The 27,383-nt window shown below is 44.9% G+C and overlaps 1 protein-coding gene across 5 annotated transcripts in view; it reads right to left on the bottom strand.

Moving 5' to 3' along the window:
- LOC307115275 (leucine-rich repeat-containing protein 37B-like) overlaps window positions 1–27,383 on the bottom strand; it is an 86,192-nt gene that overhangs the window by 38,547 nt on the left and 20,262 nt on the right. For 4 of the 5 annotated variants that reach the window (XR_013815101.1, XM_079798434.1, XM_079798433.1 and 1 more), the window contains exons 1-2: window positions 2,673–4,165; window positions 71–142 (exon numbers count right to left, since the gene is read on the bottom strand). Coding sequence is in view for 4 of the 5 variants with exons in the window: in XM_079798434.1 (XP_079654560.1) it covers window positions 71–142; window positions 2,673–4,033 (1,433 nt within the window). In the remaining variant the exon portion in view is untranslated. The other variant, XM_079798436.1, reaches the window with a different exon arrangement.

Here is a 27,383-nt window from a genome sequence, read left to right on the forward strand (position 1 = left end):
AATTCTGGACCAAGAAGGATCTTACAATACAGTTAGTTTTTAAAATTAATTTTTGAGAGAATATACTCACAGTTTCTCAACCAAATGGTATGACTTCCACGTGTCTTTACCAATGTAGGAAATAGCATTCCCCTGCAAGTTTCTGTGAAGAAATACAGTTAACATGTTTAAATAGCTAAGAAACGAAATAACAGAATAAGTAAAACAATCATGGCAAACTTATGGGGAATATTCAAATGTAGAAAACACCACCTTTCTAATTTCCACAGCTTTCAGCTTCCCAGTTTGCACAATTAATAAAGACATAATGTGGGGCCACTGGCACCCTGAGGCATCTCCTCAGAACCTGAACTGTTTTTCTTGGATAGGTAATACCAGTTAATGACTTTGAATACATTTTCTTTTCTAAAACCACTTGTGTCTAAAATAACTCCTACAAATCAATGAGAGAATAATAATTCAACAGGAAAGTGGCAGAAATTTATCATTTTAAGAAAACAAATGTAAAGAAACCTTATGCCAGGTCACAGGAAAGCATTGCTCAGTGCCCTCTCTGGAAATTTCTCCAGGTGTTAGAAGGGTAAGGGCGGTTAGAAATAAGAGGACTAGTATGGACATAGACATATTTGATAGGGAAAAGCTCAAATCACTGAGTAAGGAGTAAAGTATTACCCCTTTAGAGGGAAAATGTAAAAAGAAAAGACACAGAGAGAGATTGGAAGAATAGACACACACCAAAATAGTAACAGGAGTGGTAGAAAGGGTTGGGTGGGGTTTTCACATTATATCCTTTATACTTCTGTGACACTTAAAAACAAAATAGTGAGAATGTGTCCATGAATTACAAGTGTTTAAAAGAAGCTGTTAAATTCCTGAGATTCGGTTTCAAACACTAACTCTGTGGATGACTTTGAATCTTTAGCTTTGTCCTCTTCCCTCAGCAATAACTTACCTATTCAGTGGACACCTCTTTCAGGAAGGTCAGAAAACGTCAGATAGCTGTCTGCCCCTCTGCCCAGTGGACATTTCCACTCAAGCAGAAGCCTTCCTGTTGCTTTATGCTCACCAATGAAAGATGCCCAAACTGAGTTCACCTCCTCAAACGGGCTCTCTTTCCCAACTGCTGAATGTCCCCCTGTCATACCACCGTCATTCTCCTCATCATCCAGGACAGAAATTTTCCAGGGTCATATTTGATCTTTCTCTTTCCTGTACATCCCATCCCTCACTCTAGTCAGTTACGAAACCTTGTCAGTTCTTCCTTTATAGCGTTTCCTGGATTTTCTTTCTACTCCTGTCACAACTACTCTGATTCAGCGCCTTCTCACTTGACTCCTAGAGTATTCTATTTGGTCTCCCTGAGTCAAGACTTTCTCTCTAGATCACTCTAAATATGAAACCTAAAATAATCCTTTTTGGGGTTTTTTTAAGAGAGAGTAAGGAGGAGGAATAGAGAGATAGGAACACTGGTGAGAGAGAAACATCATTGATCGGCTGACTCCTGCATGTCCCCCAACAGGGATCAAGCTGGGCCCTGACTGGGAATCAAACCAGTGACCTATTGGTTCCTGAGTTGATGCTCAATCATTGAGCAACACAGGCTGGACAATCCTCTCATTTTACTCATCTGTCTCTCTCACTTGAAAACTTTCAGTGGGTCTCCTTATCTCAGTGTAGCTTCCAAACCTCTAGAGCTGATAGTCAAGATTTTTCATAACCATAGTTTTCACTGCTTCCTAAACCAATTCTTTATAACCAGACTGGTCTATTAAGTCCTAATCATTCCTGCAGCCATGCCTCTGCCTAAATTGTTCTCAATAATTTTTCTCTATTTACCAAACTATAGCCACACTTTAAGTCCAGCTAAAGTTCTAGGTTATCCATGCAGCTTTCCCTGACTTCCACACCCCAGTCACTGCAGATTCTGCTGAATTACAGCACCTCTGGCCTGTCTCTCTTTTAGTGCTTAAAATCACCTCCTTTTTTTTATGCATATTGTCTTTCTTCCCACCTACCACTGCCATGTTCCACAGACAATGTCATACTTCTGTGGCTCCCCGGTACTTACACCTGGGTAGGGCACAAAATGGGTGATTTATATTGAAAGCCACGGGGCAAAGATGAGTTCTGGATATGGCTAAGTGGTCAAATAATAATAGCTAACACATACATATGTTAGGCACTTATACAAGTACTTTACATATATTAACTCATTCAAAACTCACAACAATACTAAAGATGGTAACTATCCTAATCTTCATTTTAAAGTTGTGGAAATTGAGTCCCAAGACTAATAAATGGCATATCTGGTTCTAGAATCTCCTCTTAACCACTTTGTTGTTTCACCACCAATAAGATTGGAAGATGACCATGTTTCTGTAAAGAGGATGAAGCAAAAGTGGGAGGACAGCAGAGGTTAAGGAATGAAATGATGGGGCTAAAAGTATGGATCAGGAAAAATAACATGGACAATTACAAGTAAAAGACTGGTGAAGTGGGGAACAATAATATTAAGGAGAATAAAGATAAGGAATAGTTGTTAAACAAAGATAAAAACAGAAAGTCCGTCAAAGTGGTTTGGGGGGAGATGAGGAAGGCCCAGGAAGAACTCAAGGAAAAGGCTGCCACGTCAGCCAAGATTCAGAGAATAAGTGAGAAAAGGCAATGCTTACAAGATGGTGAAGGTGCCATTGTAGGTGCCGCGCTCTGGCACAGGCACTTCGTTAAGCTTCTGATTTCTGCCAAAACCAATACACGACAGTGTCCCAATATTGCAGGAACAGAACTCACATATGTTCATGGTGGCACTCTGTTCAGTCATTGGAGGAACTATCTCATATGAGTCTGGTTGCTGAGTTTTGGCAAAATCCATGTCAAAAGATAGACCTGTGACCTCAGACAAGGTTGGCTGCAGAGTCTGAATAGGCTCTGGATATGGAAGTGCCATTTTAGGGTGTTTTGGAGGAGCAATAGTCTGCTGCTGGGCTACAGCATCAGTTACCAAAGTTGGTTCTGGAGTGATGGTGAGTTCCAGGCGCATAGGTGGAAAGGCTGGTTGCTGAGCCTGAACAGGCTGTGGACGTGGAAGTGTCACCTCAGAGTACTTTAGAGGAGCTGCAGTCTGCTGCAGGACATCAGCCTGCGAAACAGGATGACCTGGGGTCTCCTGCTGGTATGGAGGTTTGATATTTTCAGTTGGCCTAGGAGGATAAAAAGAGACCTCCTTGGCAGTTGCAGGAGCTTCATTCTTCTTAGGGGGCTTTGGCTTGATCAAAATCCCCATATCCACATCACCAACACTGAGAGACAACACTTGATGCTGAACTTTACCCCAATCTGGAAGTGAGGATGTTGCCTCTTGATGGACTGAAGGTTGAGCTTCACCATCTATAGAGGGTTTTGGCAGTTGACCTTGATTCTTCAGGTAGACTGAAGAAGTCTGTATATCAGCAAGAGGCACAGGAGGTAGAGCTGAGCTCTTTGAAGATTGATCATATTCAGGGTAGGATGGAAGCTTATCTTGAATTCCACGGTGGTCGAACAAAAATTTCAATGGCTCAGAGGACACTGTAGACTGAGTTGAGACTTCTTGTTGGAGTGGAAGCTGAGTTGAAGTCTCCTGAGGGTTTGGAGAGGGTTCCATTTTCTCAGGAGACTCTGAAAGTACAGCTGAGGCATCATGGTTTAGCGGAGGAAGTTCCATATTTGTAGGATTTTGCTGATCCCAAGACCAGGGCTCCGTGGGCCCCAGGGGGATGGAGGTCAGCAGGATAGAGTCCATAGCCAACTCCGGAATCGGAGCTGCCTGGACCTGCAGCCACAACAGCTGCCACAGGAAGAGAAACCGTGGGGCCCACATGCGTAGCCCGGACATGACAGGCAGAGGTCCGGGGCACAAGGAGCCACCAAGGCGAATGGGGCAAGGAGAGTGACCCAGAATACTGGGGCACAATAAGCGATCCAAAATACTGGGGCACAATGAGCGATCCAGTACACTGGAGCACAACGAGCAATCCAAATTGCTGGGGCACATACAAGCAACCCAGACAAGTGGGATGCAAGTACCATGCGCTGAGCAGGAGCCCAACAATTGGCAGCCATGTCACAATTGGCAGCCCTGTCATGGATGTGCCCTTTAGCAACCAAGCACCCCTCCCCACCTCAGGTTCTTACCTTTATTATTCTTGGCCCAAAGTGACTATAGAAGAGTGAGCCTTTTCCCCAGAATCACCAGGGATCACGTGGTTCCTTTCACCTGGTTCCTTTTAACTACCCTCTGGGCATCCCCTCCCCCCTCTCAGTATGGCAGGATTTGGACTGCACACTTGGGTGGCCCCAGAGCCCAGGGATGGATGAGGCTGTTAAAGAAGGTGGGGAGTTGGGGGTATTGAAGAGCGTTCCAAGAAAACCACAGGTCCTGGCATCTCAGGAAATTCAGAAAGCTAGTCCAGTCTGGCAATCTGAGCTCCTCTTCAAAGCTGAAATCTGACAGAGTCTTCCTCCCAATGGCCATACTGCTTCCAGGAAGAGTAGCTGACCTACAAATACAGCAGTTAGAGTGGTGTGGAATGGGACACACTTTACAGTTCAAAAATGTTGCCGTTTCCTCGAAATTCTCAGTATCCATGTCTGATTCTTTGTTTTGTTTTGTATTCTTACCCTAGGTTATGTTTATTTATTTGAGAGAGAGAAGAAGGGAGAGAGAGAAAGAGAGAGAAACCTTGATGTGAGATAGAAGGAAACATCAATTGGCTGCCTTCCTTATATGCCCCGACCAGGGATCGACCTGCAATGTCATGCCCTAACCAGGAATTGAATCAGGCCACATCCCCTTGGTGCACTTGGTGCTCAGGACAGTGCTCCAACCAAATGAGACACCCAGCCAGGGCTCCATGCCTGGTTTTTAATTCACCACTCTATTACACAGGGGCTACCATTGTGTAGTGATGATTCCAAAATTACTGTAGGTGGGGTGTTGGAGGGTAAGCAATTCGTTCTGGGAAGGAGTGTCTGAAACCAAGTGAATACCTTTACAGTGGTATGGGAAAATGTCCCCCTCCCACCTTGGCTCAACACAGCCATTAATCTAGAAAAGGAACAATGCCACTTTTCTGAGGTCTACCCTGTGTGCACATCAGGAGAAGATACTTAGGTTGTTAAAGCCAGCATGTTAAATAATTATTTTTATAATTTCTAAAAATATATTTCTTTTATTGATTTCAGAGAGGAAGGGATAGGGAGAGAGAGACAGAAACATCAATGATGAGAGAGAATCATTGATTGGCTACCTGTACCTACGTGCCCCCCACAGGGGATGGAGCCTGCAATCCGGGCATCGTTGGCCGAAATCAAACCTGGGACCCTTCAGTCTGCAGGCCGACGCTCTATCCACTAAGCCAAACCAACTAGGGTTTAAATAATTTTTTAAAATACTGTAACTGGCATCCAATTTGCTCCCTTCACAGCTCTTTTTATAATCTATTTTATTTTACTTCTTGTTTATTGTCTGGCACAACCTCCAGTATGTAAACTCTAAGAGAAAAGGGGCTGCATCTTATTCCCAGTGTCTAACACATAGTAATGGTTTCACTTATTATTATTATTATTATTAGTAGTAGTAGTAGTAGTAGTAGTAGTAATAGTAGTAGTAATGGTTTTTAAATGGAACTCATCCCAAGATTAGCCTCATATGGGGGTGGATCTCTTGTTATAATCAGGCTTCTGAAAATTTTAGCATCAATACTAAATCCCATCTTCATGTATTTCACAGGAAGACAGATTTCTTAAAGCCCAGGACAATACTAGAGCTTTTGCTTTCTATAGTCTTCAGAGGTTCCAAATTTCAACTAAGTATTCTCAAAAGTCACACACAGGCTAAATTCAAGAATTATTCTATTTCAGCACTAGCTGGGTCGTTCAGTTGGATAAGCATTGTCCTGTACATCAAAAGATTGTAGGTTTGATTCCCAGTCAGGGCACATACCTAAGTTTCAGGTTCAATCCCCAGATGGGGTGCATACAGGAGGCCATTAACTGATGCTTCTCTCTCTCTTTCTCTCTCTCTCTCCTCCTCCCTCCCTCCCTCAAAACAATAAACATATTCTCAGGTGAGGATAAAAAAAAAAAAAAGAGTACAAAGAACTTGGGCCAATATGTTTAGCTAAATCAATGGCCTCCAAGTTTTATACCCTGAAGCCATTTCTAAGCAATAGGGGATAGAGAATAACAAATGCCTCTTGAACACACACAAAAAAGGGCTCATCTTCTCTAGAGAATCTTTCCTCACCTCTCCACCCGTATTCTGCACCTCTATCTGTGCTCCTACAGCTCCTGAGCTACCTCCATCATACCACCTGTAACATATCTATTTGATCACCTCCCCCACTGGAGAGTGAGCTCCTTTTTGCAGAAAATATAGTATGCTTATCTCTGTGTACATGGAAGGTGTTTAATAAATACTTGTTTGATACGTGTCCAGAGGCAGTCCAAACTATCAGTTTTAATGGCAGAGCGGGGGATGCGGGGGATGATAGGTAACATACTCAGGATGTGAACTCCATTTATCTAAGTGAAGTAAGAATGAACTGGGCATTCTCACACTCTACTCAAAATGTGATTCCCAAGCCCTAATGAGGTGATAATTCCCTTCCTTCCCAGCCCTCAACCCCCATACCCAGTGGATTTATTGCAAGGGATACTATTCTAAGACTTAACTCTTTCCAGTTTAGGAATGTGAGTTGTGACAGCAGGAGTCAACCCTGGTTCTAGGAAGCTCCAAATGCATTCAGTGGGTCACCTACCCTCTCGCTGCAGGGAAAGCTTTCACTTTCCCTTACTCATGGTAATATAGAGGTTTCCCCTTCTAGACCTTTGACTGGCACTGTGCTCATAACTCCATTCTGGGCACTTTCACATCTTTTGTCATTTTGTCCTCCCAGCCTCTGGGAGCTGCAGGCAGGACTGGCAACTCCAGCAGGAATATGGCCTTGCAAAGGCGCTGCCTAGTACTTTTTATTCCCCCCAGCATATCCTTATCCATGGTTTTATCTGATCCCAATCTCTTTTGTATAGGATAGGAAGCAAAACCTAGAGAATTTAACGGCCTTGATCAAGGTCACACAGGATGTGTGTTAAGACCTAAGGTCTTCCAACTTCTGGTCCAAAGAGGACCAAACTTCCTTAAAAGGTATGACCTTCTGAAATGGAACATACAGAGAAACTCTGACGGTACCAGACTCTCAAACAGACTACAAAGATGCTGAGGAGCAGGAAACAGAGGTGGCCAATCTTGACATTCTGTGTTCTCCTAGAAAGACATTGCTGAGATGCATGAGTGTTGGGGAGAACATTGGGTGTTGGGGCTGAGAACACTAGCCAGAAGAAGGTGGAATGCCTAGATCTAGAGAATTCCTTGCAAGCAACTCCTGAGACTGGAATTCCAAGGTGAGCTGGAACACATGATCATTTTGCCAAGATAATAAACCAAAAAGAGGTAAATCCTTTGGATTTTGCCAATATAGTAGCCAAGTCACTTGGGGGAAGTGGGATTGTAGATTGAAGAAACAAGTACACAGTTATCCAAAGTGCAGGGTTCAGGATGAAGTCTGGAAGGCAGTGAACTGGTTGAAGTAGTTCATCAGAGCAGCCACACTCCACCCCTCAGCCAGCCAGCCCCACACTTCTTAGAGTAGAAAAGGCCTTCGACCCTATCACAGCCTGTTCTTTGGCAGTCAAGGGTGGGGGACAATGACTTCAGGGCAAGTTAAATTCCTGACAGAAGTTTAAAATGTCTCTAGTATTTGACGGGTTCAAGCAAACCTTCAGGATTCTTCATGAAGCATCTTACTTCTTCAAAAAGTGCTTTTATACCTCTTTCCAGTCTAGATCACCCAGCAAGAGAGGAAAATAAATCAGTAAACTGTTATTGAGTACCTGCTATATGACAGGCACTATGTCAGGCAGGGAACACATGCTTTGGAAAGTGGTGGTTAAGTATTAAGAAAGTCTTCCCCAAAATGTGATATCTGATTTTTATAAACATTTTTATTAGCTTGTTTTGTTTTCAAAAGAAAATATACATGGACACTGAACAAGAACAACAAAAATAATAAGAAAACAAAAATTTCCCAGCATTCTGGACATAAAACTAGTTTCGTATTTTGCTATTGTTATTTATAGTCTTTCTTGAACTAGCATATCTTATTATCATTACTTTATATTCTTCACTGTCATTAAAGACTCATGTTATTTATAATCAGCATGTATGATATTTTATTTTATGGATACACCAAAATGTTATACCATCTATCTACCTAATAAAAGAGAATGTCTTTCTTGACATGCTAGCAGTCATCAGCTGTACAGTAATATTTCCTGGGGCAAATGGGAAAGTATTTTGGACTTATGTTCCTGACCCTTCATGGGTAAGAGCCCTTATGTGAGCTGATCCCCTGCCTAATGTAGTCACCAATAATACCAAACACCTTGGTCATCCAGGAGGTGTAATTACACAGGGGTCTCCACCCAGCTTCCCTTTTGTATGACACAAATCAAAGCACTGCTCCTTTGTGTGTAAAATTAAAGAGAGGTTTCTGGCTTGTGTGGACACCAAAGGAAGGGACTATCACTACTTGCCCCTGGGAGAGGTGCAGAAAATGTAAGTAAGACCTTGTCTATACAAAAAGAAATTGACAGCCAGTTTGAAATGGAATTGCCATGGAGCAAAGAATATCCTTACATGATATTATTCTACACTGTCATTAAAATTTTCGCCAGATTTGTGTTATCCCCATTACCTATAATAGTACCTTGCACCCTTGGGTATCAATAAAAAATCATCTTTTTGGTGCTTGGAGACAAAGGTAACACATCTCTAGATATTTTAGAATTACAACAGCATAATGTACAATTATCCCAAACAAACTTACAAACTAATTCTTTGAATGTCTGGCAACAATTTAAAAATGACATGAAAGGATTTAATCCCTTCCATTGTGTAGAGGGACTCCTGGGAAGGCATCTGAGCATTCTATATTGGCCCCTCTTGCCCTTTTGGCCAAGAGGGACCCCCTTCTCACAATCCTATTGTCCATAGCTGTTGCGTGAGCTTTCTGTTCATGCTGAGGTTGAAGCCTTGTGATGGCTGGTACCATGGATCTGTCTCTTGCCCAGTGGGGTAAGCTGAGCCCTCCCTGGAGAAGAAACCTGGGTTCCCCAAGATATGTGATCAGTGCTGAGGCCTTGCCCGCAGGCGAGGGGATCCCAAGGCAGGTTCTGGGCGTGGAGGCCATGGGGACGTAGGCTACCAAGGAGACAGAACTGAACCTCACATCACCCTGCTTGGCCCCGGAGGATGGCTGGTTAGCCAGAGATGGGTAAGGTTCCTCAGGGAAGGAACAACCTAAGACAGGCACAGTCGCAGAGGGGCCATCAGGAGAAAACTTGGGGGTCAATAGAGGTGGGGCACAGACCTTCCCCCCCCCAACTTTGCAGGGGCCTGAACCCTCACCCCTTCTAAGGGAGGCCTCCTGCCCCCATGGCTGCTTAGCTTCCCATGCCCAGCTCAAATCGGGACCCAGGTAACAGACAGAGACTTGGCCAACAGCAGCTGCCCTCTCACTGCAACAAGACTTGTTTGAATTGTCTTGTACCCATGATGTGGGGAAGTGTGGTTTTTGATATCTAAACCCAGCCTAGCACCAGGAATGCTCAGGGCCTACTCAAGAAGGCAAATAATCCTTTCCACTAATATTTACAGGGTAAAATAAGATTGTTGTTAGAGTATTAAATTTGACAGAAAAATAGTAGTCAAGTTTTCAAGCTTATTTAAATTGGCTAATTGAAATAAGCAAATATTCTAGAAAAATCAGTTGTACTGGACAAAAAGCTGTTCCTAAAGTATTAACTAAAATTTTTATTGGTAGTTCATCTCATGGTAAAATTGTGTAACATGTAATGAACCTAAAGCAATCATATTTTAGTGCAAAAAATTAAAATTTAAAAGCTATCAAGGGAGAGGGAACCAAGATGGTGGCAAAGTTAAACAAATGAACTGCGCTGCACACAGCAATTTCAAAAATACAACTAGAGGACAGAGCGTCTGCCACCCAGAACCACAGGAGAGCTGGCTGAATGGTGGATTTACAACTAAGAGGGAAGAGGAAGGAGCAAACGTGGAGGGGCTGAGGTGCGGAGGCGCGTGGGTCGGGCTGGTGGCGGGGGAAGGGACGCGCAGCTTTTTTTCCAACCCTAAGGGAGATAAGCTCCCCATCACCCTGAAATCCAGTTTCTGGGGACGCGCGGGAGACCCAGACACCTACGGGGAGAAGCTGGACTCTCGGCCATCGTGTCGGAAAGTGAGAGTGACTTTCTTGCAGAGGTGCGCCCAGCAATCAGTGTTTACTGCGCTGGAGCGCGGGATGCGGGGACTTGGAAACGTGGAAAGGCAGAAAAGGCAGAAAAGGCAGACTTGCAGCCATTGCTGTTTGCCATGCCCTAGCCTAGTGATGCCCTGAGACCCCGCCCCACCCTGAGACCCGCCCCGCCCTGAGACCCGCCCCGCACATTCTACAAACCCGCCCAGGCTCCAAACAGCAGCTTTTGCATATAAATGGCCTGCCCTATGGCAGCTTAACCAAATAAACTGCAGTTCCAGTCAGACTGCTTCAAAACCACTCAAGCAGTAGGAGAAAACTGCAGTTTTTGCTGTAACTCCTGCTGAGTGGCTTCAGACAATAGCTGACCTGCACCCCATTGGAGACCCAGAAACGAGGACATCTAGTGGTCGGTGTGAGATGACACCAGATTTCAACCACTCATATAAGGGACACATTCAAGAGGCAGACTCAGTGAGCGCCAAAGCCCTACTGGAACAAGTCCCGGCCCATAAATGTGTCTCCTGCACAGCAATTCTTCCTTTATGGATACAGTGGGTCCTCACAGCCAATTGGCCTGGAGGAAAATTCCTCCCAGTGACACCAACAACAATCAAGACTTAACTACACAAAGGAGGACCAAGATGGAGGCATAGGGCAGACGCCTGATTGTTGCCTACCACAACAATTTTGAAACTACAACAGGAAAACAGAGCAGACACCATCCAGAACCACCGGAGGGCTGGATGAACAGATGCTCTACAACTAGAATAAAAGAGAGGGGGACGCAAGATGACGCTGATGCCGGTGAGCCAAAGATCACACTTTAAGAACTATGGCTCTGGCGACACAATGGCAGCCTGGAACGTGCTCGGCGCAGTTCCCCCGGCGGTCTCCGGCTGAGGGGACGGCTCCACTTGCTGCTAAGCACGAACAGACGAACCCCTGGGAGACATGGGGTGGGAGACCCAGCGCTTGCTGACCTCTGAGTCCTTCGAGAATCTCAGCGCCCCAGAAGCGGCCAGGTGCGCACACCCGGCGACCGGCCACCACTGCAGACCCAAGCGCCGACGCAGCGACCCCGGACCAGCCCGCCACCGCGCACCAGGCGCACCGGAGCTTCGCCGAGCCTGCTGCCCCGCTGGGTCCTGGGTCCGGGTGAGGCCGCGCGCCCCTGGGTCCGGGCGAGGCTGGGACCCGGGTCAGGGTGAGGCTGAGTCCCGGGTCCGGGTGAAGCTGCGAGTCCCTGGGTCCGGGTGAGGCCACGCGCCCCTGGATCCGGGTGAGGCCGTGCGCCCCTGGGTCCGGGAGAGGCCACATGCCCCTGGGTCCGGATGAGGCTGGGTCCCGGGCCCAGGTGAGGGCGCACGCCCCCGGGTCTGGGTGAGGCCGCACGCCCCCGGGACTGGTTGAGGCCGCGCGCCCCCAGGTCCAGGTGAGGCCGCACGCCCCTGGGTCCGGGTGAGGCCGCGCGCCCCTGGGTCCAGGTGAGGCTAGGTCCTGGGTCCAGGTGAGGCCATGCCCCTGGGTCCAGGAGAGGCCATGCGCCCCTGGGTCCGGGTGAGGCCACGCGCCCCTGGGTCTGGGTGTAGCTGGATCCTGGGTCTGGATGAGGCCGTGTGCCCCTGGGTCCGGGTGAGGCTGTGCGCCCCCGGGTCCGGGTGAAGCTGGATCCCGGGTCCGGGTGAGGCCGTGCGCCCCTGGATCCGGGTGAGGCTGGGTCCCGGGTCTGGGTGAGGCAGCACGCCCCCGGGTCCGGGCAAGGCCACGCGCCCCTGGGTCCGGGTGAGGCCACGCGCCCCTGGGTCCAGGTGTAGCTGGATCCCGGGTCTGGATGAGGCCGTGTGCCTCTGGATCCGGGTGAGGCCATGCGCCCCCGGGTCCAGGTGAAGCTGGATCCCCGGTCCGGATGAGGCCGTGCGTCCCTGGATCCGGGTGAGGCTGGGTCCTGGGTCCGGGTGAGGCCGCCCCCCTGGGTCTGGGTGAAGCTGGATCCCAGGTCCGGGTGAGGCCGTGCGCCCCTTGATCCGGGTGAGGCTGGGTCCCGGGTCTGGGTGAGACCGCGCCCCTGGGTCCGGGAGAGGCCACGTGCCCCTGGGTCCATGTGAGGCCACGCGCCCCTGGGTCCGGGTGAAGCTGGATCCCGGGTCCGGGTGAGGCCGTGTGCCCCTGGATCTGGGTGAGGCTGGGTCCCGGGTCCGGGTGAGACCACGCGCCCCTGAGTCCGGGTGAGGCCATGCGCCCCTGAGTCCGGGTGAAGCCATGTCCCTGGGTCCGGGCGAGACCAAACCAGAGGGAGTCGGACCTGCATTACCACCATTTGTCCACCATCCAGAGCTGAAAAGTCAGTGCCGACATGTACACATAAGGAACTGGTGGACATTGAAATTGGGTCTCAAAAGAACTGTTGGTCCAGAAAGAAACTCTCTACAGACTGATTCATTTGCCTGTCAGCATAACTATTATTGCTCATCTCACATTCGGTTCTTATATTTCTAGTAACACATGATCTCACTCATCTAGGGGAAATGATGAACAACATAGACTGATGAACAAGAACAGACCCAGAAACAAGGAGGCATCGATCGGACTGTTGGGCCTCAGAGGAAGTGTAGGGGAAGGTGGGGGTAGGGGGGAGAGATCAGCCAAAGGACTTGTGTGCATGCATACGAGCCTAACCAATGTTTAAGGACAACGGGGGTTGGGGGGGGCATCCGTGGGGAGGGGTGTGGGATGGGAATGGGGGGATGAGGACAAATGTGTGACACCTTAATCAATAAAGAAATTAAAAAAATAAATAATAATAAAAAAGCTATCAAGATTACATTATAAAATTTCCAAAAGCCTCCCAATATTTAAATCAAAAAAGGGGGGGATAGTAGAAGAATATCATGTAAGGAAAAATATCCTGTAAGTAAATTACATCTAGAAAATTTTTACTTTAGAAAATTAACTTTCATTTGTAATGCTAACAGCAAGACACCCATGTAAAACATACATGCTTTCAAAACAAGCCAAAGGAAAATCATTTGGGCAAAAAATGAAAAAGAATCACAAGTCAAATTTATAGAAAAGATTCCTTTATTAACTTTTGGTCGAGAATATGTTTGTATATTTTCAGAAAACAACTCTGAGACCATGTGGATTCCTGCAACAGAGAGGAATTGACAGGAGCGCTCCAGCCATGAAGACAGAAGAGAAACAGTCTAGAGATGGAAGACGCTGACGATGCCTTGCCATACTAGCAGTCAGCAGATGTGTGTCGCTGCAGGTTGCCCAGGACCAAACCAGAGAGGGTCGGACCTGCATTACCACCATTTGTCCACCATCCAGAACTGAAATATCATTGCTGACATGTACACATAAGGAACTGTTTGACATAGAAATTGGGACTCAAAAGAACTATTGGCCCAGAAAGAAACTCACTATAGACTGATTCATTTGCCTCTCAGCATAACCATTATTGCTTGTCTCATTTTCAGTTCTTATAAGTGTATTTCTAGTATCACATGAGCTCACTCATCTAGGGGAAATGATGAACAACATAGACTGATGAACAAGAACAGACCCGGAGACAGGGAAGCATCGATCAGACTGTCGGACCTCAGAGGGAAGGTAGGGGAGGGTGGGGATAAGGGAGAGAGATCAACCAAAGGACTTGTGTGCATGCTTATGAGCCTAACCAGTGGTCACAGACAACAAAAGGGGAATGGGGGCATGTGTGGGGAAGGGTTTGGGATGGGGATGGGGGGATTGAGGGCAAATATGTGATACCTTAATCAAAAAAGAAATGAAAAAAAAAAGAGTAACATGCTAATTGACTGTACCCTCGCAATGCCCACCAGCCAATCAGGAGTGAGTATGCAAATTAACCCAACAAAGATGGCGGGTTAATTTGCATACACAGGTGCCGGGCCTCTGGGCAGGGTGGGAAGGCAGAAAGGTGGCTCTGGGCCGCAGCAAAGGTGGTGCCGGCAGCCAGGGAAAGGAAGGCCCATTCTGACACGAAGCTTCATGCATCGGGCTTCTAGTATATATATAAAAAGCCAGTGACTGGAATGCCACAACCATAAGGACCTTAACGACCAGTCACTATGACACCCACTGTGGCCAGTGAACCAGCACGATCGGGGGGTGGGGGCTGGCCAGCCAATCTCCTGGGGCCCTTCCCACCAGCTGGCCAGCCCCTGCCCCGATCAGCCTGCCCCACCCCAATCAGCCCACAGACCCTCCCCTAACCCGGCCTCACCCATCCCGATCAGGGGCATGACCAGCGGGCCAACCACCTGTGGCCCCTCCCCCCAGCTGGCCCTGTCCCCAATGAGCCCCCAATACCCCAATTGGCCTGTGGCCCCTTCTCCCAGCCAGCTCCGCCCCTGATCGGTGCTCCAACTCTGATCAGGGGCAGGGCCAGTCAGCCAACCACCCATGGCCTCTCCCCCAGGCTGCTGGACCCCGATCGGCTCTCCCACCCCATTCAGGGGTGGGGCCAGCCGGCCCACCGCCTACAGCCCCTCCCCATGGCTGGCCCCACCCCGATCAGCCCCAACCACCTGATTGGCCTGCGCCCCTCCCCTCTGCCAGCTCCACCCCTGATTGGCCTGCTCCACACCAATTGAGGGTGGGGCTGGCCGGCCAACTTCCCACAGTCCCTCTTCCCTGATCACCCCCTCACTCCATTCAGGGACGGGTCCAGCCAGTCCACCTCCCATAGCCCCTCCCCACAGCCGGCCCCACCCCAGATCAGTTTCCACCAACACTATCGGCCTGTGCCTCTCCCCCCAGGCGACTCTGCACCAATCGGAACGCCCCCCCCCCAATTGGGGGTGGGGCTGGCTGGCCAACCTCCTATGGCCCCTCTCTCCCAATCAGCCCCCCCATCTCATTTGGGGGTGGGGCCAGCCAGCCCACTGACCATAGCCTCTCCCCTCGGCCAGCCAATCCCCTGCGGCCCCTCCCCTCAGCAGGTCTGGCCCTAGGTGGGCTGGCCAGCCAACCTCCCACCATCTCCTCCCCCCGACAGACCTGGCCCTGATCCACCCCAATTGGGACCAAGTGGGCCAGTCCCACCCATGCACAATTTCGTGCTCTGGGCCTCTAGTCTATATAATAAAAGCCTAAGCAACCATTAAGGCAGAACGACCAGAATGACCAGTCGCTATGATGTGTACTGACCACCAGGAGGCAGACACTCAATGCAGGAGCTGCCCCCTGGTGGTCAGTGCACTCCCACAGGGGGAGCACCGCTCAGCCAGAAGCTGGACTCACAGCTGGCAAGCGCAGCGCCGATGGTGGGAGCCTCTCCCGCCTCTGCGGCAGTTCTAATGAGCAGCGAGCCGAGCACTAAGGAACAGCAAGCAGGCGGATGATAAGGAGCAAGGGGTCCCAGACTGCAAGAGAGATGTCTGCCGAGGGGTCCCGAACTGCAAGAGGGTACAGGCCAGGCTGAGAGACGCCCTCCGCTCACACCCAGTGCACAAATTTCATGCACCAGGCCTCTAATAATTTATAATTAACTATTATTACTTAGATTAGTCCATTCAGTTTATTCTAACTTTTCTCTATTATAAATTCAGCTGAGCACAGGCCAATGTGGCTCAGTCTGCGGAGCATCATCTCATGCACCGAAAGGTCACTGGTTGATTCCTGGTTAGGGATGCATACACAGAGGCAATCAATCAATCAATATTTCTCTCTCACTTCAATGTCTCTCTCTCTCTCTCTCTCTCTCTCTCTCTCTCTCTCTCCCTCCCCTCCCTTCCTCTCTCTCTAAAAAATCAATAAAAAGATGTTTTAAATTGAGCTGAGATTGAAGGATGGTTAACCAGGAAAAGAGTGTGGGGATGGATTTACTCAAGCAAAGAACAAGAGGCCTGTACTTTTTCGAAATGTATAAAATAGATTCATTGAAATATTCACTAATAATGATAATAGTACCTAACAAATAGCACTTACTATGACCCAGAGGTGCTCTAATTCTTTTATAGATGCTAATGTATTTAATCTTACTAGAATTACCCTGTCACACATAAGGAAACTGCAGCACACACAGGTAAATAACCCACAGAAGAACACACAGCTAATACATCATCAACATGGAAAGGAGACCAAAGAGGTCTGGCTCCAGGGTGTTAAGTAAATCAGAAAAGGGAAATGTGCTTATTTAAATTTATGTCAAAAGCTTAACAACCAAAGTTTTATAATTATTATGTAAATTGTTTTTCAGTTTTACATTTACACTGCCCTGTGATTTACAAGAAGGGGAAATTATGCCTTGCCAGGTTGACACCTCATTCATAAAAAGCAGAAGAGAGACCTGTACTTTTAGGAATTACATGGCATTCAGAGGGCTGAGTCTTGGTTTCCACGAAGTTTGAAGATAGTAAGGGATGTGGCCAAATAGGGAGGCAGAAGTCAGGTCACAGAAGAGAAGCTTCCATTTCATGCCGGAAACAATGATGAGTATTTGAAGGATTTTCAACAGAAAGAGACAAGACACTGATTTGCACTTTAGCAAAATCACTTTGGATGCTGTCTGATGATGGAACAGATTTGAGAGAGGCAAACTGGAAGAAAATCCAGTTGATAGGACACTCTTACAGCTGTCATGGAGAGAAATGATGAGGGCCTGACATATGACTGGCAGTGGGAATGGTGAGAAGCAGATATACTTAATTTCTAAATGCAATCAAGTCAGTGATTGAATACAGTAGTCCCCCTATCTGTGAGGGATGCGTTCCAAGACCCCAGTGGATGCCTAAAACCTATAGTACTGAGCCCTATATATACTATGTTCTTTCCTATACCACATGCACACCTTTTCACTTAAAGGAAGCACTTGACAGCTTCTCTTTGGAATATTCCAATTGCCAATGTCACCACTCTTGCACTTTGGAGCCATCCATTAAGTAAAATAAGTGTTACTTGAATACAAGCTCTGTGATACCAACAGTCAATCTGATAACTGAGATGACTACTAAGTGACTAACTGGCAGGTTTTACATTTTGCATGTCTTTGGGTACACTGGGCCAAGACATGATTCAGGACAGTGTGCAATTTGAAACTCATAAATTGTTTATATCTGAATTTTCCATTTAATATTTTGGACCACAATTGACCAAGGCTAACTGAAACCAAGGAAAGTGAAACCACAAATAAGGGGGGACTACAGTAGATGAAAGAGGTGAAGTGGAGGGATGAGTCAAGAGTGACTCTCAGGTTACTGGCTTGGAAGCTGGGTAGGAGGGAATGCCTTGTAGTCAGTGGGTAATACAGAAGGAGCACAGGGACAAGGGGAAGGATCTAATCCAATGCCCACCTGTATGCTTTGATCTACCGTACACATACAGAGGAGCATGACAAGAACTCCAGATAGAAAAGCAGAGAGAAGGAGTTGCATGGAGGATGCTAGAAAGGGGTTCCCAGGACATTATTTCTACCTGCTTGAACCTTTTGACTCTGGGCCACACCTGAAAAAGGAGGATGAGGCTGGTCCATACAGGGGAAGTGTTATCCATGAACCATCCATGGAGCCTCTGCTCTTGAAGGGAGAGAGCTGAGATTGACACCTGGGGAAATGAAACTACAGAAACAGAAATGAAACCAACCCAGCAGGGCCAGGGCTTGGGAAACAATGAGGAGGGAACAGACCAGGATTAGGCAATGATGTTACAGAACATGAATTGTTCAGCCGGAATTCCCTGTACTCATGGCTGGGGCACTCTGCTGGACTGACGTGGGGCCTCAAAGAGGCTGGAATGAGTCAGAAAGCTAGGGCACAAATCAAGCCCCTCCATGCTGAGGATCCACCGTGTTGACTGCTGGCTACTTTCTGCCACCACTGCCTAAGAAACCTTGGGTCATCCCCAAAGATGAAGACCTTGACTCATGGCCTTCCTGATCTTTTCATTCCTGTTAGTATTTCAACTCCATAGTGGGACTTGGGCATAACACATACTGTTAGTCAAATCAGTGATTTATTCATTCATTCACCAAATATTTATTAAGTTCCACTATGTATCAGGTGTGGTTACCACTGGAGAAACATTGGTAAATAATGCACTCAGTGAAATATAAAAATGACCAATTCTATCTGTATGATCCTAGGCACATCAATTTCACCTGGGAACATCAATTTACCACCTAGGAAATGTCTAAGATGCTTTACAACCATTTCAAGTATCCTAAGGCTCCCTCACATTATTCATTCAACAGAATAATGCAGAATAAGCACATATTTTGTATATAAGTATGTTATTTTCCAATTCAAGTAAAAACACATAAGACAAAGGGCTATTTCCTGGATTTAAGATTGATATGGGAAATCTTACATACATAATTACTAATATAGAATTTTATATTCAATAAATCACCTTTATTAAAAGAACAAAAGTATAAGAAATAAAGACTATGTCAGAAAATTCATCGTGTTATCATCATCATGTGCTAGGATTTGGTTAAAATCCACAAAGACATGGTATGAATTTGGTTTAAAGTCAACAAAACATGGTCCAAATTTTTAAAAGAGAAAATGGCATAAATAACATATATAACTCAATGTGGTAAGTGCTGTAATCATGGAGATAGGTAATAAGGTCCATTATCAGAAAGTGGTTGATTCTGCAGTTTCCATTTTCTTCTTCTTGCCCTGCACAACTCATAAAAGCCAGCTCTCAGAAATTTCATCATGAGTATGAAGGGAGTTCCAAGAAGAAGTAAGTGAGGGAATGTAATTAAGGGTATCAATTGAGGACTAGTGCTGGGGCTGACCAGCAGACCCTGAGCGACGTATGAATAATTATTCTCACACACAATTGCCATGAAAGAGAGGGCTAAGGGACTGCCTGGCTATAGGAACAAGACAGTCCTGTTCACCTGTCTCCTTAGGCTTTTATTGTAACACCAGCTTGAACTAAAATAACTATTAGATACTTTCAGCAGAGTTAACATCCTTGAAAAGACACATGTGTTTGCATTGTCCTTTAAGCAAGGACAGCTGCATACTAAGCATAAAGATTCCAGTAAATATCCAGGTGCTTGCAAGTACACAGAATTGCTTCCCCACAAGGACATACCAGGGCACAGATCCTAAACCCTGCTGAAGGAAAAGACCTTCCCACCACCCCCACCGGTCCCTCCCAGAATATTTAAAACCAGTGCAAACTGAGTCAAACTAAAGCTTCAACAAAGCCCAGATCCAGCTCAAATACAAATCAAATTGAATCAGCCTTATGCATTAGCAGCCTGAAAGAAGAGGCATGCCTATTCTGGGTGTATTATTGCTTCAGCCTCTATTGGGCATTTTGTATATTCTATACAAAATGCCCAATTCACAATTTAAAAATTGATACCCAGGAAGTTCTCAAATATTTGAAACATATGAAGCAAGAAAATGTGACCTGGGTTTAAGAAAAGAAATATTCAGTAGAAGCAGAACTAAACATGGCCCCGATGTTGAAATGTGCAAATGGGGACTTTTAAAAAACTGTGATAAGCCCAGCCAGTGTGACTCAGTAATTGAGCATCAACCTAAGAACCAAGAGGTTCCCAGTTCAATTCCCGGTCAGGGCACATGCCCGGGTTGCAGGCTCAATCCCCAGGGCAGGGCATGCAGGAGGCAGCCAATCAATGTGTCTCTCTCTCATCAATGTTTCTATCTCTCTTTTCCTCTCCCTTTCTCTCTAAAATCAATAAAAACATATTTAAAAAATAAGTAAAAAACAGTTATAAAATGATTAAAGATTTCGTAGAAAAAGTGATCAGCATGAATGAAGATATGGCTATCTTATCAGACACTGAAACCTTTAAAAGAAAGGAATGCAAGAAATGTAAAATAAGATTTTATAATCTGAGGTTGCATTATCTAGGCAACAGCAGATAGAACAGAAGAAAAAGAAAATGGTATACTTGAAGACAGGTCAAAATAAAATATCTAAACTGAAACACAAAATATTAAAAAAATGTTGTAAAAAAAAGAGCACATTCATGATATGTGGGAAAATATCAAACAAAGCAACATACATGTAACTGGAGTACCAGAAAGAGAGTGAGAATGGAAAAGAAATTAGCATTTGAAGACATAATGGATGAAAGACATCAAACTATAGATTCACACAGCTCAGGAACCCCAAGCAAGATAAATACAAAGAAAATGACAGCTGCCAAAACTGGTTTGGCTCAGTGGATAGAGCGTTGGCCTGCAGACTCAAGGGTCCCAGGTTCGATTCCGGTCAAGGGCACGTACCTTGATTGCAGGCACATTCCCAGTGGGGGGTGTGCAGGAGGCAGCTGATCAATGTTTCTCTCTCATCGATGTTTCTAACTCTCTATCCCTCTCCCTTCCTCTCTGTGGAAAACCAATAAAATATATATTAAAAGAATGACAGCTAAGCACAACATATTCAACATATTGCTGAAAATGCAAGTGCAGAATACATATTCTTTTCACTTGTGCATCGGACATTCATCAAGATACACTATTCGCTGGCCAGGGGACAAGTCTCAATAAATACCCAAGAATTAAAATAAAACAGAGTATATTCTCTGACTATAATGGCATTTAGTTAGAAATCAGTAACAATAAGATACCTAGAACATTCCCAAATATTTGAAAATAAAGAACACAATTCTAAATTGCCCATAAGACAAATATAAAATTGCAAGGGAAATTTTTAACTAAATTATGAAAACACATCATATTAAAAAATGGCATTATGAAGCTAAAGCATAACCTAAAAGAGAATGTATAGCTCTAAATGTTTCTATTAGAAAAAAAGACATGAAATAAATGAATAAGGCATCCACCTTAAAAAGCTAGAAATAAATTAAACCCAAAGTAGTAGGAAGAAAATAGTAAGATTGGTAAGCAATGACCCAGGGAACAAACAAATAAAAGAAAAATCAGCAAAGTAAAAAATGGATAATTTGGAAAGATTAATAAAAATTGATAAACCCTTGCTGATTCTCATCCATTTCCCATCAAGTCCTCACAAATTTCCTATTAGAGACCAGCAGCTGTTGCTCCCGGACCGGTACCATGTCAGGGCCAGTCCTCCTGCCCACCATGAGGGAGAGAGCCTACAGGACATGGAGTGGAACACAGCCCACAAATCACAAAGCACAGACATGGAGATGGGGTACCATCCTGGGAAGACCCAGCCCCCGGGGGCCCCACCAGGTGTGCAGGGCCTGGGGAGTGGTCCCTGAGGTGTTACTGCATAGGCCGAGAGCCAGCAGGGAGTTGAGGAAGAGCTCCCTCCATACAAAGTGAGGAAGGGATAGCAGAAGGAAGTCAGCCCCTATGAGCAATGAAAAGAGTCTAGGCACCTTGAGATTAGGGGACCATTCTTGGCTCTGAAAACAGTTTCTGAGATCCCCAGACCAGAGAGATAGAGACAGAGACAGAGACAGAGATAGAGATAGATATAAGAGATACTGTTAGAGATAGAGATACTGGTAGAGATAGAGGTAGAGAAAAATCCCATAGGCATTCTGCTGTTGAACGGTTCCTTTTTATTATACTAGTATACTTCTCCCTCTCACCATTGCTTCCTCCATATAAGAGACTGGAAAGGTCAGTGTCAATCCCAGCAAGGTGTAGGTCCAAACATACACAAGCAATTGAAATTAGACTCTTGAGGGTCTGGAACCTACAAAGAAAGCAATAGAAATGCTAACAGATTGGGCACAAGGACCTGAACCCAATCTGGTCTATGTGACCTCAGACATCTCTTCCAGACAAATTCTAGGACTCTGTTTACATTTATTTTAAATTTATGTATGCTATTTTATGTTTCTAATTCCTTTTTTATTTTGAATTGTGTTATTGACTAAATGTTCTGGGAGATCACATGGCTCCCTCTTACTTCCCTTTATTATTATTTTTTTCTTCAGTCACACAGGGTATTTCATTGGCTGCAATGAGCTGAGTCTAGGCAGACACTAAGAAATTCATCAAACCAGCAATATTTGTTGACTATGAGTACCCAGTTCTGGTTTCTGGGTTTGGAAAGAATAGTTTTCCTTCTTCTTCCCGCCCTCTATCCTGGATTGCTCCCTTCAAATTTTATTAAATACTAAATTTGAGAAGTGTTAATATTAGAGAGGGTGTGGAACAATTGATACATATATTCTGCTGCTGGGAATGTGAATTAGTCCTATTGCTTTGGAAAAGACTGATGTCATCTGTACAGTAAAGATAAGCATAGCCAACCTTCTCCTACATACATCCTGAAGATACCATTGCAAATGTATGCCAGTAATCATTCACAAGAATGCTCATAGCAGCCCTGCTGGTATTAGCAAGCATAAAAGGGGGCAAATTAAAAATAAATTGTGGGATAGTCATACCCTGAAATATCAGCAGGAGTAAAAGCGAACATACTACAGCTACACCCAGTAACATGGGTGAATCTCAGAAGCATAATCAAGAGTGCAGTGTAAACAACATTAGGGAGAGAGATGGCTCAGAGGAAGAAAAGAAAGGGGACAGAATTATGGAGAGCGCAGGGATGCCTGTCATATTGTTAGCCTTTATTCTCAATCTACATTTTATGTCTATTCAATATTAAATTAAAATAATTATAAAACTATAAAAATCAAGTTATAGAAAAGAACATTTTAAACTGTATATGTATATAATACCTATAATGATTACTAGTATATAGAGAAAACTGCCCAGAAAAGTGTGCACCAAAATAGTAATAGTAGTAAAAGTGAGTTTTTTCCTATTTTGTTTTTCTTCAAAATTCTAAAAATAGCATGCACCATTTTGCTTTAAAAAATATTTTAAATTACATATAAAATTTATAATGAAATAAAAATGTTCATAGTGTATCAAACCATGGGCTATAATTTTTTTTTTTAATTTGGAGAGGTGTTGGTATGATCTCATCTAGGGATAAAAAACACAAAGATAAATATAAAACTACTGAAAACCAAGATGGTGGCATAAGGTATACACCTGTATGTGCTGCCTCTCACAACCGCACCAAAACTACAACTAAAAGACAAAAGGTCTATCACCCAGAACCATGGAAAAGCTGGCTGAGTAGAAGTTCTACAACTAGAAAGAAGAGAAAAGAGCATTGAGACGTGCACAAGTGCAGAAAAGCTGAGGTACGAAGGCACGAATCGGGCTGGCGGCTGGCAACTGGGTGCGCTGTTTTTTTCAACCCGAAGGGAGACACAAGCTCCCGATTACTCTGAACTCCAGCTTCCGGAGAGACTCTGGGGACCCAGACTCCTACGGGGAGAAGCTGGACTGTCTGCCATTGGGTCGGAAAGTGAGGGGGGCTTTCTTGCAGAGGTGTGCGCAGGAATCATTGTTTACTGCGCTGGGGCACTGGACGCAAGGTACGCGGAAACTCAGAGATGCAGAGAGGCCATCGCTGTTTGCCGCGCCCTAGCCTAGTGATTCCCTGAGACCCCGCCCTGCCCAATTTACAAACCCACCCAAGTTCTGCGCAGCGGCTTTTGCATATAAATGGCCTGCCCTATCGCAGCTTAACCTAACAAACTGCAGCACTGGTCAGACAGTTCCAAAACCTCCAAACCCCAAGCAAAGAAGAGAAACCTGCAGATCTCGCTGTAGCTTCTGCTGGGTGGCCTCAGACAGTAGTTGACCTGCACCCCATTGGAGATTCAGAAGCCAGAGTACCTAGTGGTCAGTGTGAGACTACACCAGACGTCAACTCCTCACATCCATAAGTGACACATTCAAGAGGCAGACTCAGTGAGCACCAAAGCCCCACTGAAACAAGTCCTGCCCCATAAGGGTGTCTCAAGCACAGCAATTCTTCCATTATAGACACAGTGGGTCCTCACAGCCAATTGGCCTGGAGGTCAATTCCTCCCAGTGTACCAACAGCAATCAAGGCTTAACTACAATAAGACTTTGCACTCAGCCCACAAATGGGTACACCAAGAGTGTTCACCTCAGGTGATAGGGGAGGCTGAACCATTGGGCCCTATAGGTCACCTACCACAGAAAACCACCCAATCAACACAGGAAAGCAGCCAAAATGTGGAGACAAAGAAACATGTCACGAATGAAAGAAATGGAGGAAAGCAAACTACTGGACATAGAGTTCAAAACCACATTTATAAGGTTACTCAAGAATCTTCTAAAAACCTCTGAGGAACAGTGAGACCTTTAAAGATCTTAATGAGAATGCCAAAAAAATGGAAAAGGATTAGTCAGAAATTAAGCATATACTGTCTGAAATAAAGAATATACAGAAATTCAACAGTAGACCAAAGGACCCCAAGAATCAAACCAAAGATTTGAAATATGAGGAAACAAAAAACACCCAACCAGAAAAACAAAAAGAAAAAAGAATCCAAAAATATAAAGTTAGTGTAAGGAGCCTCTGGGCAACTTCAAGCGTACCAACATCCAAATTATTCGGGTGCCAGAAGAAGAGAGAGAGCAAAATATTGAAAACCTATTAGAAGAAATAATGACAGAAAACTTTCCCTACCTGGTGAAAGAAATAGACTTACAAGTCCAGGAAGTGCAGAGAACCCCAAACAAGAAGAATCCAAAAAGAACCACACCAAGACACATCATAATTAAAATGCCAAGGGAAAAGGACAAAGAGAGAATCTTGAAAGCAGCAAGAGAAAAACAGTTAGTTATCTACAAGGGAGTACCCATACAACTGTCAGCTGATTTCTCAAGAGAAACTATGCAGACCAGACAGAAGTGGCAAGAAATATTCAAAGTGATGAACAGCAAGAACCAACAACCAAGATTACTCTACCCAGCAAAGCTATCATTTAGAATTGAAGGTCAGATAAAGAGCTTCACAGACAAGAAAAAGCTAAAAGAGTTCATCACCACCAAACCAGGATTATATGAAATGCTGAAGGGTATTCTTTAAGAGGAAGAAGAAGAAAAAGGTAAAGATAAAAATTATGGACAACAAAATGACAACAAATGCATGCCTATCAACAACTGAATCTAAAAATCAAGTGAATAAAAAATCTGATGAACAGAATAAACTGATGAGTATAATAGAATCAGGGGCATAAAAAGGGAGTAGACTGACAATTCTCAGGGGGAAGAGGGGTGTGAGGGGTGCAGGAAGAGATTGGACAAAAATCTTACACCTATGGATGAAGTCAGTGGTGGGGGATAAGGGCATGGGGTGGGGTGGGGAATCAGGTGGAGGGGATCTATGGGGGGGGGGGAAAGAGGAACATCTGTAATAATCTGAACAATAACAATTTATTTTAAAAATATATAAAACTATTACTGTGGATAAAAGGGGATCTCTGTTTACTTCCTTTTGCTTAAGTATTTCTGAATTTCTCCACAGTGTTGCTTTAAAACACACACACACACACACACACACACACACACACACACATATATATATATATATATATATATATATATATATATATATATATATATATATATATTGATTTCAGATTGGAAGGGAGAAAGAGAAAGAGATAGGAACATCAATGATGAAAGAATCATTGATTGGCTGCCTTCTACACACTCCCCACTGGGGATCGAACCCACAACCCTGGCATGTGCCCTGACCAGGAATTGAACCATGACCTCTTGGTTCACAGGTTTACACTCAACCACTGAGACACACTGGCTGGGCTCCACAGTGTTGCTTTTAAAATAATGAATCATAATGAAAGCTTTTGCTTTGTCTTGTTTTGTTTTAAGAAGGAAGTGCCAAAGGCTCAATGCTTGCTTAAATTCATAGAAGACCCAATGCATCTTGTTCTTGGCTAAATCTCTTATACATGGACAGTCCTTAGCTCATAGTATGCATTCAATAATTATTTATAGAATAAATGAATGAGTAAATGAGTGAGTTCATGAATGAACATAGTGTTAACTGAAGAGGTAGAAGAACACTTGGGTCTCCAGTTTATAATTGTACCTTCTCCATCCATTATAGTCTAGATAGGGCGTAATTCCCATAATTAAGAAGAAAATGAAGCCTAACATGGAAAGGAAGATTGTATGGCATCTCATTCCTTGCTTGAATGAAGTCCTTTCTAGCAGCTGAGACAACATACAGTTAGAGACTGATAATCCTGGATTATTGGAAGGCAGAGAAGTTATAGAATATTGAAGACAAGCACACAGCAACCAGCTTTCCAAAAAAGGAGGGTGAAAGAGGACGGATTCCATAAACTTAAGAGTGGTCAGATTCTCTACCTATGCAATTCTTGGCAAGAAACCCTTTGTTGGCACTTTAAAAAGGAAGTATTCATGCAAGTCAGCATGGGTGCAGCTAGGGTGAGTCAGGCTGGATGGACCCCTTCCCTCTCTGGCAGCACGAACATCTAGGAAGAGTTGGGTGGAAAGAGCTATAGACAAAATATCTGATCTTCAGCACTACACTAAAGTACCCTGGGATCAAACAGGAAAGAGTAAAATTCAGGAAAGTGATGTACAATCTATTGTGAATCAGCATTATTGTTGTATGGGCCAGTGTGCAAAAACAAAAACAAACTTTGAGCCTTAATCTTCCCCATGTTCCCCTCCCCGACTCCAGTCCTTCTTCTTTGAATTGGGAAAGTAGAGTCAGTCAAGCAAGACTGAAGCTCCAGAAGGAGGATAGATGTTGCCTACCAAAGACCAAAGCTTGAAAGACAGATGACTCAGTGTTCTCAGTAGCTTTGAAAGACCCAAGCAATGGTACAAGTCAGCTTCTTCCATCCTCTTGCCCATGTGTGTCTCCTGCATCCTCACATCCGATGTACTGTTAGCCAAGGAGACAAAGGCCACTGACCGCCACTCTCCCCCTCCTGTACACACACAGTAGCCCACAGTCTGTAGAGAGGAGAAAGACAGTCACCAGAGGCATCCAACTAAGTGTCAATTTCTCTCCCTAAGTATGCTCTCAATTTGTTGAGAGAAAGAAGGCAGTTCAGGCCCTCTCCTAGGGGAGGGAGAGTGAAGTCTAAGGGGGAAGGAATCCATGGTCTTTTCTTGCCTGTTTTCCCTTAAACCAACTGATAAGTGTTCTTATTAA

The sequence above is a fragment of the Cnephaeus nilssonii genome, assembly GCF_951640355.1.
Source record: "Cnephaeus nilssonii genome assembly, chromosome: 19".
Taxonomy (NCBI): domain Eukaryota; kingdom Metazoa; phylum Chordata; class Mammalia; order Chiroptera; family Vespertilionidae; genus Cnephaeus; species Cnephaeus nilssonii.